Source organism: Athene noctua, unplaced genomic scaffold (genome assembly GCF_965140245.1).
Source record: "Athene noctua unplaced genomic scaffold, bAthNoc1.hap1.1 HAP1_HAP1_scaffold_252, whole genome shotgun sequence".
Lineage (NCBI taxonomy): Eukaryota > Metazoa > Chordata > Aves > Strigiformes > Strigidae > Athene > Athene noctua.
In genome coordinates this window covers 101,950-121,717 of record NW_027437717.1, presented here as the reverse complement: position 1 = coordinate 121,717, position 19,768 = coordinate 101,950, and the positions used below count along the sequence as shown (strand labels likewise).

The following is a 19,768-nucleotide window of genomic DNA, read 5'->3' as shown; positions in this document are numbered from 1 at the left end:
CCATTTGCACATTGAGCGATTATCCAAAAGCTGGATGCTTTAGGAATATTACTCCAGGAGATGTAGCTGGGCTCTGAATTCATCATAACACATTTGCAAAGAGCTCCCACCTTTGCCCTTAGGAGGTCACCAAAAGCCATCTCGGCTTGCAGTGTCACGCAGGACAGAGAGCGCGCTGCCCTGCCTAGGAAAGGGAACAGCATCACCCTGATCCCAGCAGCTCCTGGGGCAAAAAGGTGCTCATTTGGCAAAACTGGGGAGAACCTCTCTGGCCTCTCACTTGTCCCTGTCCCGTCTGCAACAATACCCATCCCCTGTCTTTTCTCAACACCTTCCCTCTCCTCTGTGTTCAGATTTAGAGTCCACCTCGTTGGACTGGCTTTCATCAAACACGGAGGAGAAAACGAATGAGCTCTGGGATGAGACAGCGTGAATGATCCCAGCAGAGGACTTTCTTCCTTGATCTGACAGAGACTGGACATCTTCAAAGTTTGCGTGTTACAAGGCACAGACTTTCACGCTGGAATTCCTCCACCAAGCTGGGGAATGGGTGGCTGCTGAAAGCCTGGGCTTCCCGTGGAGAGCTCAGGGTGTGCGGGCTGGACTCCCCGCTGTGTCCACACTCAGGACAGCCAATGCCAAACCCTCACCGTTGTCCTGGCCTGCTGGTTCCCCAGTCTTGGACTCCTCATCCTGCAGCCTCTTCTGCTCCTGATAGTACTCCAGCACCTCTGGGGGCAGCTTCTCACCCGGGGCACGTGGAGGCAGCAATAAGGTGTTACGGCAGTCATAATCTTTAAGCATCTGCAGGGCCTGTGCATGTAGGGAAGAGAAGACATATGCAGGACGTGTTTCTAACAACACGGACTATCCAGGCCCCTCCACAGTCTGCCAGCAGAGCTGGCTAACCCTGAAATGCCACCAGGCTTTGCCCTGGGAACTGTCTCCATCTCCCTGGCACGAACCCGGGAACGCTGGAGCACTGTGAAGCTACGGGAGCGTGCACATGGGGACCAGAGCTTCCCTCTCACCTGCTCCTCAGCAAGGTACTGCTGGTCGAACTCCAGCGAGTAAAACTCGATGGGGAACTCGCATGGGTTCTTCACCACCACCGTCCCCTCTGCTCCACGGCTGTGCGGCAGCAACGGTCCCAGCTCGAGCACTGGGGGGCTGAACTCCAGCTGTGGCTCCAGCCCACGCCCCGAGACCTGCAGCTGGAGGTTCTGGCTGCTCTGGCAAACAGTAATCTTCATCTCACTTCTGTAGGACTTCTGAAAAGAGAGAGGCACAGAAAGCTCCTCCATGAAGTCCCAAGTGACAGGGCCTCAAATTCAACTCTTTCCCCAGGGCAGGGGTGTCACCAGTACCTCTAAGGGAATGGAAAACAGATGTTTACTTCCAGCAGGGGCTACAGCATCTGCATGCTGGCTCTGAGGAACTGGGATGAATCCTAATGTGAAGTCTAACTGGCTATTTTGGTGTCAGATGAATCTAAAACGCACTATCAGATGTTTTCACCTAGTCACAAGGGAGTGTGATGCTCATGAGAAAGGTCCTGAGGGTTATGTTGCCCAGACACAGTCCTGGCACTGCTGCATCAGGCAAACATCAGCTCGATGAATGAGGCAGGTGAGCTCTCACTGGCTAGAAATAAGGGTCGACTTCTCTGCTCAGTGTTTGGCTCTGGTCAATGCCAGACACAAGATGGTTACACCTCTACAGCAATTAAAACATCCCTGGGACTGTTCCCAGGCACGGAAGCACCTGTGTCCATCCTGTTACCCACTGCCAGTTTCCAAGCCACGGTGGCCACAGGCAAACTGCCTTTGGGAACGCCCCGTCATTGCAGCTGACTCCCAGAGTGCCTGGGAACGCGCAGGCAGGCTGAGCCAGAGCCACAGGGACTGCTGGCAGCAACCACTCCAGGCGACTGTCCTGCCGTGCCCAGGAAGGTGCCCGGTGGCTGTTTTGCCTGCTGGTACCAGCAGCAGGACTTGCCTAGACTGGCCCTTGCAGGGTTATCCCCTGTGAGCGTGCCAGCTGCTCTGCACCAGGGCGCTGCAGCCTCAAACAGGCGCCTGCAAGGGGGAGACGAGGGCAAACAGGCAGATTTCCCCCCATGCACCAAGAGGCAGCCAGCCCAGCGTGCCCTGATGCTCTCTGAGCAAGCTCCCCAGGGGGATTTCAAAGCCCCTCTCAGAAGAGTGTGCTGCAGGGGAAACTGAGGCACAGTGGGTACAGGGCTTGCAGAAAGCTCTCTGTGGAGGCAGACGCCGTCTCCTCCTCCCCGTGCTGGGCTCTCGTTACCACACTGTCCTGCCAGACCTCCTGGGGGTGACACTCGCCCATCTTACCTCTTCGGTGGGCGAAAACCTCACTCGGACGTGGCATCGCTGTCCCGGAGCGAGGGTTCCAGCTGAGGGCAGCGCCTCGAAGACACACGGCTGGGCTTTCAACTTCTGGGGCACCTTCTGACGCAGCCCCGCTGGCCAATGCTTGTCCACCTGAGCCAGAAAACAATTGTGTGAGGTCTCCTCGGTCTGCGAGGACAGACCCTCGGTCCCCGCAGTGCTCTGAGACACCGTCACGGTGCTGAGGGCACCCACAGCCAAACCAGCCGAGGCCACCCCTGGCCTGAACTGGAGGGAAAACACGTCGGCAGGGCAGGCAGATGGGGAGGCACCGTCCTCAGAAGAGGAGGAGCAGGGGAAGGTGGCAGAGAAGTGAAGCACCAGCTAATGCCCAGGTCCAGGTGAGCCAGCCTTGCTCTGTACCTCCAAAGCTTCCTCAGACGAGCTGCAGCCCAAGTGCTCACGCAGCCACAGGGCAGAAAGGGCAAGAGAGGCAAAGAAAACCCAACCGAGAAGGTACGTGTTACACATGGTCTGTGCTTTACCTTCTTAACAGGCTCATTTATAGTGATGAGCCAGTTACAGGGGACCTGGACCTGATTGTGGAGCTGGATGGTTTCCTCCTGGCACTGCCCACACTGCAGAGTGGAGAACTCCAGCCTGTCCCTGGAGACGCAGACGGCTGGCATGGCCACGCTGGCACGGAGGCGGACGTGGAACGTGGGGCCTCCTGCTACCTAGGGAAGGACAGAGCATCCAGCTGAGAGCCACGGTGACATCTGCTGCTGTCCCCGACCTGCCCCGAGAGGTGCACGGGCACAGCGGGGCAAGGAAGCACGCCGCAGGTACCTTGATGGGCAGGAGCACGTCCACCTCTCCCAGCGGCAGGTTGGCACTCTGTGGGTCAAAGCACACTTCAAATGTCTTGCTCTCGCAGCAGGGCAGGTGCTTCACGTGGTCCAGCTCCACACTGAAACCTTGAACAGACGAAAATAAAGCAGCTGAGATACACAATCGACATGAACGTGTCACAAGCACGTTAAGGCCGTATGTCCTGGCTGGCAGCTCTGTGAAGTTCCCCTTTGTACCTGTGGAGAAGACTGCCACTCCTTCTCCCTTGTCACCGCACAAGGAGAAAGGGTTTTCACAGCCAGAATCCAAGACCCACATGGTAAAAAGGAAACATCTCAGTTGAGGAGCTCCAGCCATTCCTTCACTAGGGATCCCAGGGAAGGATGCACAGACCTCTCCAGAGGAGAATTTCCAACTAAGATTCCCCCATGCCATGGTGCTCTCTGAAAAACGATTTAGAGGAGGCACCTGATCACCCTTCAGACACGGCCAGGCACCATCACGGCCTGTTTCGGAAGCCTGTTTTGATACAACAGAGGACCTCACAGGCTGTCTCCTCACTAAAGGCTGAACAGAAGTGCTATGACATGATGAACTTTAAACAAAGCACTTCCAAACCACAAAGGGTCCATCTGTTTGCAACACAAGCTCACGGAGTGCCCATCAGACGATGCTCATGGTAGCCAAGAGCAGAAGATGCTGAGAGGTGACCAAGGTGATCAGCCCACCCAGCCCCTGCAGGGAAGCGTTAGGGCAGGCCCAGGCGGGCCGGGTCTCTGAGTGCTGCTGGCCTGGAGAACTCAGGCTCTAAAGCACCAGGCAGCGGGTCCCAAGGAGGAAAAAGTTATACATACAAGCACTCATAAAACCTCCCCATATCCAGTGGCTTAAGCTAAACTGTCAGAGACAGCTCCTTCGAGCCCACGTGAAGGCTCTCCAGCACTGGTTACCTGTGTCACGCAGGACCTGTCTGTCAGCGCAGAAGGACACAGGGAACTGCCCGGTGTTGGTGATCCTCACGACGTGCGTGGGGGTGTTACCGAGAATCACGTACCCAAAGTCCAGGAGGTACTCGGGCAGCTCAGCTCTGAAAGGAGGAGTAAGGACAATCCTTAAACCACAGCCTGGCTGCATTTCCAAGAGCATGAAAGATGCAAATAAAATATTTCTGGATTCACTGTTGTAAAAACTCAACTCAAGACCATGAAATCCAAGGCCTGACCACCTGGTAATAAGACTTTGGTAAGTCACGAGGAGCATAGGACCTAGGTTTTATCAGCTACCAGTGGGGCCTTAAAATAAAATTAGTTTAAAATGAATATCATTTATCACAGCTCCTCTGCTGCGGGAAGCCACTGTAGGTAAGTCCAGTGGACCTCCACCGGTCTCAGTGAAACTGCTATGCCCCATGTGCAGCCCCAGCCTGAAAGTGCTTCAGGACCTTGTCATGGGATTCGCCTGCACAGGAAATCTTCACTGCTCTGCAACCAGATCTGTCCCCAAAGCAGCACGGACAAATGCGGCAATCAACACCTGCAAGATTCACGGGAGGGGCCTTTCCCAGAGCAATCTCACTCGGGAAAGCACCTACGTGATCTGTTTTGCAGAGCATCTTCCCGAACTGGAGCCTACCGTGCCCGTGCCTCCTCATGGAGGAGCAGAGGGAAGATACCGAGGTAAGCCCTGCAGTCCCACCAGCATGCGAGCCACCGGATTTGTCAAGGGTGTGTCAGCCTCTGCGGTTCCCTACTCTTTTTGCTCAGTGTGGTCTGTTAGCCGGAACAAAGATTTGAGTTGCCTCTTTCAGATCTGGTCAGCAGGGACGGTGCTGGTGCTCTCTGGAAGGGCCTGATGCTCTGCACTTGCCCCCTCAGCCCTAAGAGCAGGACCCAGCGCCTGTGGGGAGCTGAGCACCTCCAAAGCTCAGGGTGGCTCTGTGGCAGTGAGCTGCTCACAGGGAGCACGGCAAAGCCACCAGGATCAGACCCTTTCTGGAGTCCCCACTACCCCCAGCTCTCAGGAGCAGGGGTGCACTGCTGGGTGCTACCCTCGGGGCACCTGGAGACAGGGTACGGGAGCCCCTACTAACTTGAGAAGCCTCTGACGAGCGCGCTGGTCAAAGGCAGTGGCCTCTGGGGGACCAGAGGTGAGAGCTTTCTGCTGCTCCAGGGCGTGTTCTTCCATCAGCAGCTGCTCCATCTGCATCTGCAGCCCAGGGTCCAGCTGAGGGAAGGAAAGGCAGCGGCTGGTTAGCAACGGTCCTTCCCAAGGCTCCCCCCTGCTCGTGTTGGAGGGGTGATGGGGTCCTTCTGTCTCGCTGCTCAGTGTCTGTGACACCTCCTGCTCTCTCAGTCAGGGCCTCATCTCAAGGGCAACGAACTCCAGCAACTTCGCCTGCCCAGTCACTGTTACAAAAGCTGATCTGGCCAGACAGACAAGCCAGGAACCTTACAGAGCTCCAAGTCTTTGCCTGCCCCCAGCCAGTGTCAAAGCAGCTCGGACAAGAGCTCTCTTGTAAAGGGAGTCATGATAAGGCTGCTGTCTCTGAGAGATCAGCACTGGCAGCACAGTCCCAGAGCACAGTCAGGCTGCTGCTATTAAGCTCTGTAAACCTGGCAGGGCTTGGGTTGTGAGCAGCAAATCCCCCAGTGATGACCTACATCCCATCACGAAGTGCCATAAATTTCATCACTTGAGCAGGGTCTTCAGGATCTCTCCCTGGGGCAGCCCCGGGGGCACTGCTGAGCTGTGCAGGATCATGGGCAGGTGTGGGCAGGGAGGTCCCAAGTGCCAGCAGGGCCCCGGGAAGCCTGCTGCGGGCTGCCAGGGACCCAGTGACACCGGGGGAGGGTGGCACGCGTCAAACGGGGCAGCAGCCATTCTCACCACGGCGTCCAAGGGATCTGGGGGTGGCTCCGCAGCCACAGCCGCCCCCAGAACTGCTGCTTCCTCTCTCTGGCCATCTTCCTCCATCTTTTCTATCACCTCCTTGAGGACCTTCTCATATTTTTCATTTCCTGAAGGAAGAAAACATCCACAAATAGAAGCGGGGCACAGAGCCATTCCCCTCAAAGCTGGGAAGCCCCACTCCCCTGACTCTGGCCTCTCCCAGAAACACCCTTCCCAAGCAATGTATGGAAAGTAGATGCTTCTCCTCTATCAACCCTGATGTTCATTCCCACCCATCTTCCTCCCCACATGGGAGCATCTCATCCCCTGCAATGTGCTGCAAATCCAACCCTGACAAAATCCCTGCCAGCCTGTGCTCAGCTTTCCAGAGCATTTCTGTCTAGCCATCACCTTCCCAGGACTCCGACCTGCTGGCAAGCTCTGCAGGATGGTTCCTGGGGCAAAGCCCACACGGGCTCATCTGCCAGAGCTTCAGGAAGCAACCGGGGTGTTGAGTGTTGGTCTGACAGCCCTGAAACCTCCAGGCTTGGTGGAGGCAGTTTGAGCTGCCCTACGGGCATCTGACATGGGGGAGAAACAGGGGCCCCTCCTGGGGAGCAGACAGGCCGTGCTCACCTTTGATGTTCCTGGGCAGGTCCAAGTAGATCCTGGGAAAGCTCCCCTCTCCCTTCAGGGAGATTTCTTCGGGCTCCAGGTGACCCACTTGGATCTGGAAAGTCCTGCGGAAGGCTCCAGGCACTCCTGGCAGGTAGTAGACTTTCAGGACTTGCTCCTTGCCAGGTCCAACGTAACCCTGCAGGGTGTGGGAGAAGAGGGAGGGAATGCACCAGAGAGGGTTTGGCGGAGGGACGGCTCAGACGACAGACATGCCGAGAAGAGAAGGCAGGTTCTCGTACATAACAAAGTATCAGACAGCATCGCCTTCTCGCTTTCATAGAATCACAGAAGCTGAGGTCTCCTACACCAGGTCCTTCGGAGGGCCCGTAGGGATGCATTCCCCCAGGACAGACCCACAGACCACCCCCTGCTCAGCATGAGCACAGCTCTGCCCCTAATGGTGTTTACCCTCTGCTAGCAAGAGCCAGACTGAAGAAATAAAAGATCTTTTAGCAGCCACTATACAAAATAAGGGAAGTGCCCACACTCTCATCATGGCCAGCAGCTCCTGCCACAGCACACCAGCGGTTCCCAGGCTGGTGTTGAAGGGCCTGACCCCTTACAATGATCCCAACCAAACACCTCCTGCCTGTGCGGTTACACCGGGGTGCGTGAGCCTATCCAGACTCACGGTGACCTGCAAACATGCATCTCCGGAAAGGCAGGAGCAGAGACTAGGATGACATCTAGGGAAGGTGTTGCCAGGCAGGGCACCTCCTCTCCGGGCTTCCAGAAAGGCTGCCCCAGCCCCAGGCTAGGCTCACGCCAGCCAGGCTGAGAGCAAATGCAAGCGGACAGCAACACAGCCCTGGGTGACGGGACACAGCCGCAGCTTCCCTCGGCTCGCCCTCTGCACGCTGGGCTGGACCCTCGGCTCCCCGCTCCCCTTCACGCTGCAGGGAGAAGCTGCTGAGCGGGACAGATCCTGCCACTTGGTGCCCTGAGCCCCTGGTGCAGCGCAGAACACAGCTGCAGCGAAAGCCAGCCCTGCCAAGCTGCCAGCGCCGGCGGGGCTGTTAAAGCGACCGACTGTGCGGGGACAAGCAGAGCTGGGTCTTGGGAAGCTGGCAGGAAGAGGGCGTCAGTGTGCCACCCCTTGTAGGAGACAGGCATGAGGAAATGTGAATGCCGTTTGGCTTCCTCTTCCCACTGCAAAAAGGGACTAGACAGGAATGCTGCTCCAGCCCAAAGACAGCCACGCAGGACTGAGAAGTTCGGACGGTGGGATGCTGCAAACTCCTCTCCTCGCTGTTCCAGCCCTGCTCCTGCCTGGCTCCCTCACTGCCCCACAGAGCTCCTGCAGAGCAGCAAAGATGGGGGAGTGGGGGACCGGCACAGGGGCTGCTACAATTCTGCCAAAGCAGCTTCATGCCCAAGTGAGAGAGGATTTAAGTCCCGCTCAGTGCTGGCAGGGGCCTGGCAGGGTGTGCTACAGGCAGGGACAAGGGCTAAGCCCTGTCCGATCACACAGCCTGGGCACGGTGACCCCCAGGAGAGCCGGCACAGCGCGGCCCCGGTGCCCGCACAGCCGGAGCGCTCAGCAGTTGGGGTCCCCAGAGCCACCGAAGCGCTGGTGCCTCCGGCCAGTGGCTGCTGTGTGACGGCAGGGTCACCCGCCGGCAAAGGCCGTGAAGGGGGGCCGTTAGGACCGTGCTTGCTGGACCACCCCTGCCCCCCAGCAGCAGATGCTTACAGCCCTGTCTCTCCTGTCTGCTTTTGTGGGTTGCTTTCTTTTTTTTAATTTTGTGTTTTTCCCCCACAACCCCCTCCTGGGCAGCCTGACCCACAGCCAGGGTCCAGGCGCCACCTCCGTACTCACCGTGCTGGGCAGGACCAGGGGCACGCCGGGCAGGGGGCTCTCTGCGGTCCCCACGCCGGGACTTAGCACCACGTAGTTGAAGCCCATCTTCCCTCTGTTCTGCAGGGTGACCTCTGCTTCGGTGACTTTGTTAAACAGCTGGAGAGAGGACAGAGGAGTGGCAAGATGAAGGCACAGGCCTGATACTGGGAACCTCCTTCTGCATTCACTGGGGTGTGAGCAAATGAACTCAACGCAGGAGAAAAGCAGAGGCAGAGGAGATACGGGCACTTGAGTCTCCCTGGTTAACCTGGGTAAGCCACCGCCACAGGGCACCCCTTAGCCCTACGCAGGAACAGACACTGATGGTGGCACGCAGAGGGGCAATGCCAACCACAGAGATCAGTCATAAGGAAAGCAAAGAGGAGACAAGCTCTCTGCACCTCATGGTGTGTCATCTCACACCCAGCTGGGACAAAGGAGGTGCCATCAAGACACTGCAGAAGAAAAAGCACCTGCAGTGACAGCAAAATGGGAGACAGGGCCAACAGCTGGAAATATCTGTGGGGTTTTTGACCGAAAGGAAGTGGGGATTATTCTAGGACATTCTCTCCAGCTACTGGGAAGCCCAAGTTAACTTCCTCCCTGGTTTATTTTGCTGATTAATCAAGAACATTAAAAGAGAGCACCTCCTGGGACCTCAGGCTTTAGGAGCGGATCAGCAGATGGACGTCTTGGGGCACGTCCCTCTGGAGATCACCACTGGGACCCTGCCTGCCCCAGGAGGCGGCGTTAGTTACCTTGAGGAGGAGGAATTACCAGATGGAGGGGGGCGGACATGGTTATTAAAAACCAGATTGGATGCAGAACATATCACTCCAAGGTTGTACTTCCAAGCCATAGAGCCAACAAAGTAGTTGGGAAGGGGAGAGAGCCCCAGCCCTAGGTGGCAGCAACACGCCGGTGATGGTTTCACGGCAAGGACCTCTGCCAAGAGAAGCGTGCGGTACCTGCAGCCCGCAGTTGATCTCCGTGACGTCTAGGAGGTAGTTGATGAGCGAAGCCTCCCCGCTCAGCGCGATCTCATAGGTCGGGCCTCCTTCCACCCTGCACAGCGCCGTGACGTGGGCGACGATATTTGTGTGGCCAAAGAAGGTGAACATGACCCGCTGGCTCTTGCCTGGCTGCAGCACACCGCAAAGCGGCAGGACATCGAAAACCTGGAGGTAGGCGAGGAGAGATCAAGATGTCAAGCATGGAAATTGATGCAGAAGAGCAGCCATGGCTTGGAGCGAAGTACAGACGTGGCTGGAGGGGGCTCTTCCTCAAACACAGGCAAAATCATCCTAATCTCATCCTGTACCCATTCCACTTACCAGTGGAGGGGCCACGGGGAAAACCTTCTCCCATGCTCCCTCATTAATTAATACACTACATATTAAAAGTAATTTGGGATGTCGCCTGGCAGCAAGAAATTCTCTCCACTGCAGAACTTGCCTTTAAAAGCACCTTTTACTGCCCTAAGCAAAACACCGTATTCAGAGGTGAAAGCTCTCAGAGCTGGGGGGAGGACTCCAGCCCAGCTCATCTGACTCCTGATGCTTTCCACTCTCTCCAATTCGCATGCTGCGCGCTCTCAAGATGCTACAGCAAAAGCTACCGCAGAAATTTCCTGTTGACCACTTGATTAGCAACAAGATGAAGAATGCCCTCCATAGCTGCTGCACAGGTCAGCCCTACGACACGTCCTGCGTGGCCTCTCCAGTGACCGGTTGCTTCAGCAGCGCTGTGCGATGGGCTTGGAGGGACGCGAGGCCACTCTGCGAGCAGCATCGAGGGCCACCAGTGGGGAGGGGGGGCTACAGAACTGCTTGCCACACCGGAAACGTGGCACAAGATGGATTCCCACTTACCTCCTCCATTCCCAAGCTGACGGGCTCTGCCTCCACAGACTGCATCAGTCTGTTGATCCCCACCAGGCCCTGTGTCTCCACAGCCCCTTCCAGCTCCTCAGCAGGGGATGGCAGCACCTGCAAAACAAGCACCATGGGCTGCAGCGAGCACCTGGCTGGTCTGGGCGAGAGCACTCTGCTGCAGGCTCCGCCACCTCACCCAGCCAGGAGCAGCTGAGATGGGACCGGGGTGCAAATCAAGTACGGGTATGTCCGTGCCATCCGTTGAGTGGGTCCAAGCCCACCCACAGGTGAGACACGGGCTCCGCCTGCGCTTCCTACGCGCAAGCGTGCATGGGGAAGCTGAGCGCACCCAGCCCTCAGTCCTGGCAGAGACCTCAAGGGCATTTTGCACCCTTGTGCCAGACCAGCTTCGCTCACTCCTGCCCAGGGAACGTGCCCAGAACCCCATGCCTCGACAGGTTAGGTTCTTCAGGACAAAAGCAGGAGCACAGCTGCAAGCGAGAAGTATCAAACCAGGAAAATAAGGGCTTGGCACAAGTATCCCATTTCAGAGAGTGCTTAGGTTTCATCTCGCGCACCCATCAGTGCTGGAGAGCTGAGGATCTCCACCAAGTCACTCTCTTGAATGACACCTTCCTGAAGAAGGCGGCAGAGATGTTCTTCTGTCTCCCAGCAGCTGAGAGCTGGTGTTTGACCTCAGCGGTGCCATCTTTCAAAAGGAACCTCATCCCCTATTTAATAAGCGAGGGCTTTGTGAGTGCTTTTGAAGTGTGGCAATACCTGCTTCTTCAGTAACGTGAAGAAGGGCTTTGTGCTGGGGCCTTGGCATCAGCAGAATCTGCAAGAATTTTTATGGGACATCTTTACACCTAATCAGAGGCTACATCTCCCCGGTAGATGAAGCTCAGAATCAGAAGATTCAATGCTCTTTCTCTCATCTCCACATTTTCAAGCCTAGCAAAGCTTTGCCAAGTGCCTATTCCCAAAGATTCTAACCCGCACCTTTCCTAGGCCTATGGTCTCCCGCCTCCCCAGGGAGGTTATGTGGGTATTGCCTTGACACAGTCACACAAGCAGAAGGGGAAGCTGCAATCCAGGCGTATCCTTTGAAGCCTTTTGGATCCTACTTAGCCACACCTACTGGATTTTCTCTGGTTTGTTTCTGCATACATGGCAACAAAGCAGGAAATAAAGAAGATTCCACGCTTCTATCCAAAAACATTCAGCCACGCCATTCTTTACGTCTACGGGGTATCATTTCTCCTGATCCAGAAAAAATGTGCCGTTATAATGTTAAAATGACCGAAGTTTGGATGTGAGCAGGTGCAACCCCTCTCCTTGACCTTAATGTCAACGCCAGTGCTTTCAGAACTTCCCATGCTTTCTTGCATCCTCTTTTATTGCCCCAGGAGCAGCCTCTGTCCCACACGATGCAGAACAAGGCGCCAGTTCCCACTAGCACGGACATCAAGCTCCAAAGCACCGAGGTTCACCAGGAAGGTCAGCAGACCAAAGGCCATTTTTCATGCCAGGAGGAAGAGACAATGACCTTGAAAAGTCTCATTTTATCAAAGATGGCTCTGTGGCCATCCCTGCGATACTGCAGGTCTCGGGTGAAGGCAGAGACATAAAAACATGCAGCTCCAGCTGGGGGTGAGAAGGTGGTACCTGGAGATCACAGTACTTGGCACAGCTTGATACAGGAAGGAAACTGGAAGCCTTCACATCATGATGCAGATAAAAGGCTCAGTTTACAGTGTAAAAACAAGCTAAAAAACCCCAAACTCAGCATAGGTCTGTAGGATCTCAGTGGGCTTCTCCAAGCAAAACTACCCGATTTCTCCCTCCCCAGAAGTCCCATGTCCAGCCGCTGGCCCTGCTGCCCAGCCCACCCTCAGGGCACATGACAGCAGGGCAGCAAAAAGGGGGACTGGCACAAGTACGGCTTTTCAGTGGCAAGATGGGGGAGGCAACGCAAGCGGTAGGTGTACAAGAAAATCTACCTTTGCTTCCAGGGAGTCATCTGCACCTGCTGGCTCTTGGGCAGGATCCCCCGCGGCTCCCAGGGCTTCAGCTGGCTCCTCCACACCTCCACCCCTGCAGCTGCTCCCTGCAGACACCGAGCGCTCCAACCAGGCTCCCTCCTTTTTTGGTGGTTGGGGTTTGGTGAAAAATTTCGGTACCAGAGGGCTGAACCTGGAAAATAACATGACTTTGATTGTGGACCTGCAGTGGGAGGGAGGGAAGCCTGCACGAGCAGCTCCTCGGCAGGATGCGGCCCCCGGCTGGGCACTGCGGGTGTGAATTCAGTAACGGGTCTGAGCCAGCAGCTCCCAAACCAGGATGGAGCAGGTCAGCATACGGGGCTGCCTAGGGATGACGCTGCTGTAGCGGCGGCACAGGCAGCTGGCAACTGGTTGCAAGGAGAAATGGAAGAGGACACGGGTGAAAACCTTGTAGGGAGGTAAAAATCACAGCAGGAAAGGAAGACACACACAGACTGTGCAAAAAGGTGAGCCTGAGACACAAAGGGGCAGATCCGGAGAGCAACAAGCCAGTGCAGAGCCGCCAGTGCCCTCCTGAAAGCACCCACAGCTGCAGACTGGGCCTCCCCCACCCAGAGGGCCAAGGCGAGAACTTCTGCAGCTCCACCAGGTGCTAACCCGGAATATTTCCCCTGACACCACCCGCAGCTGCAGGTCAGCACAAGCAAGCAGCAACGCCCGAGGCTTTCTCCAAGCACGTAAGGCAGGAGCAGGGATAGAGCCCGGAGCCTGCTGCGCCCTAACCCCGACAGAGCCCAGCGCCGTGCGGGGCACCCACGGAGCCCGGCACGGGACACCCCACACACGCGGGGCAGCGTGGAAAGACCCGCTGAGAAACTCCGGCAGAGACACGGCTGAACAGCCCGTTGATCCCTGAGGAGCGCCGAAGCAGCAGCGATCGGTGCTCCGGGGAAGGGAGCTTGTAAACCACAGCCCAGCGCGGGCTGGCCCTGCTTCCCAGGACGTTCAGACAAGTGCTCCCACCAACGCCTACAGCTGCACCCACAGCTGCAGCAGAACCTGCCCTTTCCCTGTAAGACACTAAATGGCTGTTTGGGGAATGTGATGTGCAGTTCAACAGATGAAAACTCACTGCACCAGTGTGGTGTTCGCCTCAGGCCACAAAGGTCTGAGAAAGCAGCTTTCCAACCCCAGCCTTCCTTCCCAGGGGAACCAGTATGGGGGCTACAGTAAAGCAGCAGCAAGAGACTGTGTAGGTTCTTAGTGTAAAATGACAACACATAGGGTTGGCAGGGAAGAAAAATCATATATCTGCTTGTCCCAGTGCCTAGGTATGGGTTTGTAGCTCCAGAAATAAAGCAGGACTCTAGGTTATGGACAATGCAGGAAGTGTTGGTAGCATCTCACAGCCCCAGCTTGGCTGGAGAACGTTGTTTCCTTCCCAGCGTCAAACTGGTGATCACTTATTCCCTGAGCACCTAAGCCCGACCACGGCTGGGAGGTGTTACTCCCCCAGGGAAAGTTGAAAGCAATTTGTCAGATCACAGGCAAACAGCCTTGGTCTTTGCAAAGCACAAACAGGACACGAGGAAGGAGAAGAGCTTCAAGGAGAGAGCAAAGGGGCACATACCTCATCTGGCTCACGCAGCTGTCCATCAGGAAGGACCAGTGGTACTGGACAAGAAGCGGGCTGCAGTTGGTCAGCTCGATGTAACGCACATCTTTGGTGTCGTTCAAGATGCAGCCGAAGTCCAGGGCCGTGGGCTGGATACGGAGATTTGGGAAGTAGACTTCTCCCCGAATGGTGACCTGCTCCTCATGAGGATGCTCCAGAAACTGTATCTTTAGAACCTTCTCCACTACCCGGCTACACAAATCCTCTTTATAAGCAGGGTTAAATCTGATGGAGAGAAGAAGTTCCTCCCCTATCTCCAGCTTCATGGGCTGCAAGGAAATGAAGAGTATTAATCACCAGTGTGATGAAGTCCCAAGGTCTGGCAGCACGAAACGTGGAAATGTTCAACGTCTGACCCCAGCATAGGCTTCTCAGTTCATCCTGTGTTTTCTTCACAGTGTGTGCCTGACTGCAAGCCCCACCACGCTCTGTCTGAGACTATCTCAGGCTCATCTCACTGTGCTCTGCATCAATACACGAGGAAAATAAATATTCTACTGCTGAATTCGGGACCCCCAGGAGCGATGTGCTAAATACACAACTAAATCAGCATTTGGCACACCAGGGCCTTTTGCCCCAGCTCTAGAGGAACTGCTTTGCCCTCCCAGCACAAGCAGCATGGCACTGCAGCCTCGCCCTTGCAGGGGCTAGTCACTGGCACAGCACAGAAGCGGTGGCCGTGCCTACAACGTTTAGCAGAGCCCATGTCCAACCCCTTCCTCCAACAACAGGGCAGGGGCCAGGCAGCGGCTGGAGGAGCCTCCTCAGCCTTCCTGGAGGCAGGGCTGCCCCTGAGGAAAGCCAGCTGCTCTGGAGGGTATCTGAGAATGGCTGCTGGAGAGCTCAGTGACTTCCAAGAGACACCGTTATACACGGCTTGCCCAGGCCTAGCTGCCTGCTCCCCTCTCCTCACGTCTTAGAGCCAGGATGTATTTCCCCAGTTCAGATGATATTTCGTTTCCTTCAGCAGCTTGCTTCAAATCTGACTTAGTTCAGGCCAGTCTACTGCTGAGTCTAAAGAATAAACTTCTCTGCTAGAGGACCTCCTAACAGAAACGTACCACCACACCCCCCCTCTTCAAACCCCACAGCGGGAGGGCCCACGGCTGCTCACCTGAGCGTCTGCAGAGAGGGGCTGCCGCTCCGCGTCACAGATTAAGAAGGGCTGCTCTAAGGCCAGGACGACGCTGAGTGGCAGGGCCGAGGCGTTTCTTAAAGACAGAGACTGGTGCTGCAGAGTTAGGACATCACCAGGTTGCTACAGAAACAGGACACAAGGGGAAAAAACAACATGAAGTAGCCACGGAAGTCCTTCCCTTTCTGATGCATTTCAAGTTTTCCAACCCCAGAAGTGCATACACCTCTATTTACTATTTTTGTTAGTTTCTATCCTTCTAGGTGGTTTTTCTCTAAGTATATCAGATCCTTCCGTGTTTAGAAACCACAGCATCCCCCGGGGACAGGGAAACACTGGCACACAGAGGAGGGAATAGGACCCTGAGAGGAGGCAGCTGCATGAACAAGACCAATAGCAGAAAGTGAACCCAGAGCACTTGTCTCCATTTTCTATCCTCTCGAGAAGAACGGCACAAGATGATTTTCACTCACATAGTCATTTCTTACAACCTTGTCAGCTCTAGTAGCCTCATAAGAGCAGTGATGCTGGTCAGAGGAGAAAAGCGAGCAGGATTTGGCCCATAGCAGAGAGCCTGCAGCAGCCTAAGGTTGGCTTTGAGCATCTACAGGCACATACAGCCAGGAGAAACCTCAACAGTCGGGCTGCAACGGGTGTCCTGCTGCCCCTGCTCCAGTGACAAGCTGTCTGTAGCCTCAAAGCTCGGCTCTGCCTAAGCTATTTCTTCCTGTTTATGCATTGCTCTGGGCTTCCTGCATGGTTTATATAAACTAGACAGTGTTTGGGCAACTTGTTCTGGATGTACTGATATCAAACAGCTGCAGTGTCATAACACTCAATAAATCCGAGCACATGGCATCAAGCAGACCACAGGCAGACATCAGGGATAGCTGAAAAGCTTCTAATTAAACCTGAACTGCCTGCTCACAGGATTTTGTGCTTCTCTGGAAGCCTGGGAACCAGAGGAGAGGCCTGAAAACACAGAAACTAAATAATGAAGTATCTTCTCTTTTTCAGACACCTCAAGGGAGAGGGAAGGTGATGCAGGAGTCAGGATCCAGAGGCTAAGGGGCACCTGCTTTGCGCTGGCGTTATCATCACTGCAGCTGAAGGATGTCTGCGGGTCCTTTGAAGAAGGTGAAGCTTGGGGAATTGCAAAGAGCTACCATCCATGCCAAGAGCAGAGAAGGCAAACAGACAAAATGACAGGTTTTTCTCATCAGCCTGAAGAGCTGACAGGAATCTCAGTTCTTCTCAGCTTCCCTACAGGATCGGTGTTCAGACATCACCGTGCCTTGGAGGATCCCCAGAAGCCTCCCTTCACCCCGAGTACAGGAACTGGTGTCTCTCTAGAAGTAGCCATGATCCCCCTCGGCAGAGCAGCTGTTCTCTCTGTTTTACTTGGGTGAAGTTAAAAACCAGTCCCATCCCTGAAAACACCCTCGCTTACTTTACGAAGCCCCTCAGGAAGGGTGAGGAGGGGGTTTAGCATCGCTCAGCTGCAGCACTCTGCTCGCCCACCTCAGCCCCAGCACACGAGGTGGCTGTGCAAAGCCCACGCTGTTCTCGTGGGTCCCACACATCTCGCCCTGTGCCCTTGGCTCAGCAGCTCAACTCTGTCTCCACATCAAAAAGGCAGAATACAGCTGGTGGGACTGCTCCCGATCCCAGAGGGGCGAAATATTGATCTCAGTGTTAATGGCAAAATCTTGGTCCCGCTCAGCTCAATAGTCAAAGCCCCAGGGACTTGGAGAAGCCATTTAACTTCCTCCTTCGAACACAAGCACACCCCCACCAGGCTTTCAGTCACCAGCCATGCTCTTCAGTGCCAGGATGAAATCCAGAGACTTACCTTCTCCACCCGGAAAGTGATTTCCCTGGAGGACATTTTCAGGATGGGAGCGATGAACTCGCAGGTGACATCCACTTCCATTATCGGAGCCTTCTCTGCCTTGCTCCCCACGACGGCGTGGCACAGCAGCCGCTCCTTCACCACCTGCACGGAGGAGTCACCCGTCACCCAGCGGGGCCCAGCAGGGCGTCCCCAAAACGCACTGTATTTGCTGCCCACCCAACCACAGACCCTGTTACCGCCATCAAGTTACAGCCACTGGGCTCCTCAACAGCCCCCTTTTCTTTTTATGCTGCATCCCATTTATTCTGCTCTCAAACGTCCGTAATGCCACACCCCACTATCCACAAAAAGCCCTTGTGAGTCATGTGCTGCCTACAATTGTAATAGTCCCTGCCCCAAATTATTACTGTTTTGATTTGTCCCACTGCCAGGCATAATACTTACAGAAAGCTGTAGGAACTTATTAAAAAAAAATTTTTAAAAATGCAACTATATTAAGGGAAACAGGTGACAGAAGGGCCAATGCTAGCAAACCCTCCCTTGGAAGCTTAGAGGACAGGATCCATGGGAAAAACCCAAACAGGCAGACTGCCTTCAGGTAAAGAGGGGGCCACCCATTCCTAGCAGGTACTGTGCCCTCCTAGAGCTGGTTTTAAAAGAAACCTCCCCAGGAAAGAGAGGTCTTGCAGTTTACATGAAAACCCTCTGCTTAAGCTGGATGCTCTTAAGACTTTTTCCTGATTTCTCATGGTTTCAGTTCCCCAAAATCCTCCCTTCATTTCTCACTCTTCCCTCTGCTACAACACCACAGCTCCTCCTCAGAGCCTACAGACTCAAAACCATCTGTGCTGCATGTGTGATGCAGGGAGTTGGGCTTCTGACCGACATCAAGAGTATTAAGTTCTCAAGACCCGAGGAAGGTGGAAAGCCCACTCCCAGGGTCTTGGCTTTGACTGCAGGAGCCAGGTAGCCACAGCTCAGCTCACAGATCCTCTTTCAGCTTTCGCGGCAGGACAGCCTCTCCAGCACCCTGATCACTTTATTTCCTTTCTTTTCCCTGCTTCAACAAAACCTTTGGGCTCCGAACTGCACAGGGACAGTCCCATCGCAGTCAACTAGGTGAGTAATCAAGTATTCCTCAAGCTACCTACCAAGGCAGCCCTTTAAAACACCTTTCAAAACACAAGTATCAGCAAGAGCTTGATGCAGATTTATTCCACATTTGCCTAAACATCTGTGCCCAGCAGTCTTGGAGAGAGGGAATGCACACCAGGGTTAGCTGGAAGTTTCTCTGCAGAGTAGGATTTCCCCTGGAAATAAAGAGTCCAGGGAGGAGAACACCCCGTGACCCTGCTGAAATCTCCCCCTGAGCTGCCATCCAAGGCTGCTGCGAGACCTGGCTGCCCTTGGGACCCTGGGACTGGCTGAGAGACTGAGGTGAGCTGTTATGGAAATACTGACAAAGTCAAGCTGTCAATTGTAACGATCCCTGCAAACAGTTTCCCACGTGGATGAACATCACCCGATCGCTACAGCTGACACACTGTGTTCATTTTTCTGCTTCAGGACTCAGTGCTAGACGAGCCCTCTGCCCATGCTTGTCTACGGAGGAAAAATGATGCTACTCCCAGACACTCCCTCCCTTCACAGGTGTTTTGTTTTACTCACTGCTTCCCCCAAATACATTACTTTGCACTTTGTTATTTACTTTCTGCCTGTGCTCCTAGTCTAAGTGTAACTTATTTTCTCTGCCCTTCCTTTCTGCCTCAGCACATGACACCTTGTAACCTGCCATTTGCCCCTGAAGTAGCAATATCTCCTTCAGTCCGTGTTTTGCTATCAGCAGGTTGGGTTTACAGTAGCCATGGAAACATGAAAAAGCCTTAGGAACTGACAGTGGCCAGCAAGGAAAGCTGGTGCTGCCATGGTAGCTCGTGCTGTTAGAACAGTTTCTTGAAAGCACTTGCTCCTGATGGGGAAGGCTCAGCCCTCGGGGGGGACCTCACCTGAGGAGTGCTGGAGAAGCATTCCAGCACCATCTCCGTAGTCTTGCCCGGCATCAGCTCCACCCTCAGTGGCTGAACCTTAAACCCAGGGCAGGCAGGTCTGGGGCTCTGGGAGGAACCTTGGCCCTCGGTGGTGCTGACAGCAGGGACACGATGACGCCGGCGGAACGAGCCAGAACCTGCTGTTGACCAGTAGAGCCAACGGGTGCGCCGTCCTTTGTTTGTTATCTTGAAGCGGTAACAGCAGGGATCCAGGCTGGAAGGGAAAAGAGATGGAAAAAGTCATGGGAGCTGCTATCTCCCAGTGGTCACCCGGCTTCAGCACCCTGATGGCATTACCCGACTGCACACGCAGCAATAAAAACACCTCCAAAAAGGCTGACCTAGCTCAAAGCTTCAGCAAAAGCCAGACCTTGGTTGCCCCAAAGTTTATCAGCATCCAGCAGCTGCTCTGTTTGCGTACAGCAAGGAAGAGCTGCATGAAGATCATCATCTCAGCTGCTGCAGACAGAGCATCACCAGCCTAGAGACCCTCCGGTGACCTGGGCACCCCCTGCCTCGCTGGCAGGGCCCCTGCCCTGGCACCCCCAGCCCCTTAGGGAGCATC

The 19,768-nt window shown here is 55.0% G+C and overlaps 1 protein-coding gene across 1 annotated transcript in view; it reads right to left on the bottom strand.

Moving 5' to 3' along the window:
- Positions 1-19,768, bottom strand: part of LOC141955455 (hydrocephalus-inducing protein homolog) — a 96,324-nt gene that overhangs the window by 8,888 nt on the left and 67,668 nt on the right. The window contains 19 exon segments of the mRNA XM_074895223.1: positions 308-330; positions 332-482; positions 645-813; positions 1,032-1,271; positions 2,355-2,504; positions 2,897-3,088; positions 3,201-3,328; positions 4,154-4,290; positions 5,293-5,426; positions 6,090-6,220; positions 6,729-6,906; positions 8,590-8,727; positions 9,579-9,788; positions 10,482-10,598; positions 12,488-12,680; positions 14,121-14,434; positions 15,280-15,423; positions 17,153-17,296; positions 19,162-19,417. Coding sequence (XP_074751324.1) covers positions 308-330; positions 332-482; positions 645-813; positions 1,032-1,271; positions 2,355-2,504; positions 2,897-3,088; positions 3,201-3,328; positions 4,154-4,290; positions 5,293-5,426; positions 6,090-6,220; positions 6,729-6,906; positions 8,590-8,727; positions 9,579-9,788; positions 10,482-10,598; positions 12,488-12,680; positions 14,121-14,434; positions 15,280-15,423; positions 17,153-17,296; positions 19,162-19,417 — 3,149 coding nt within the window.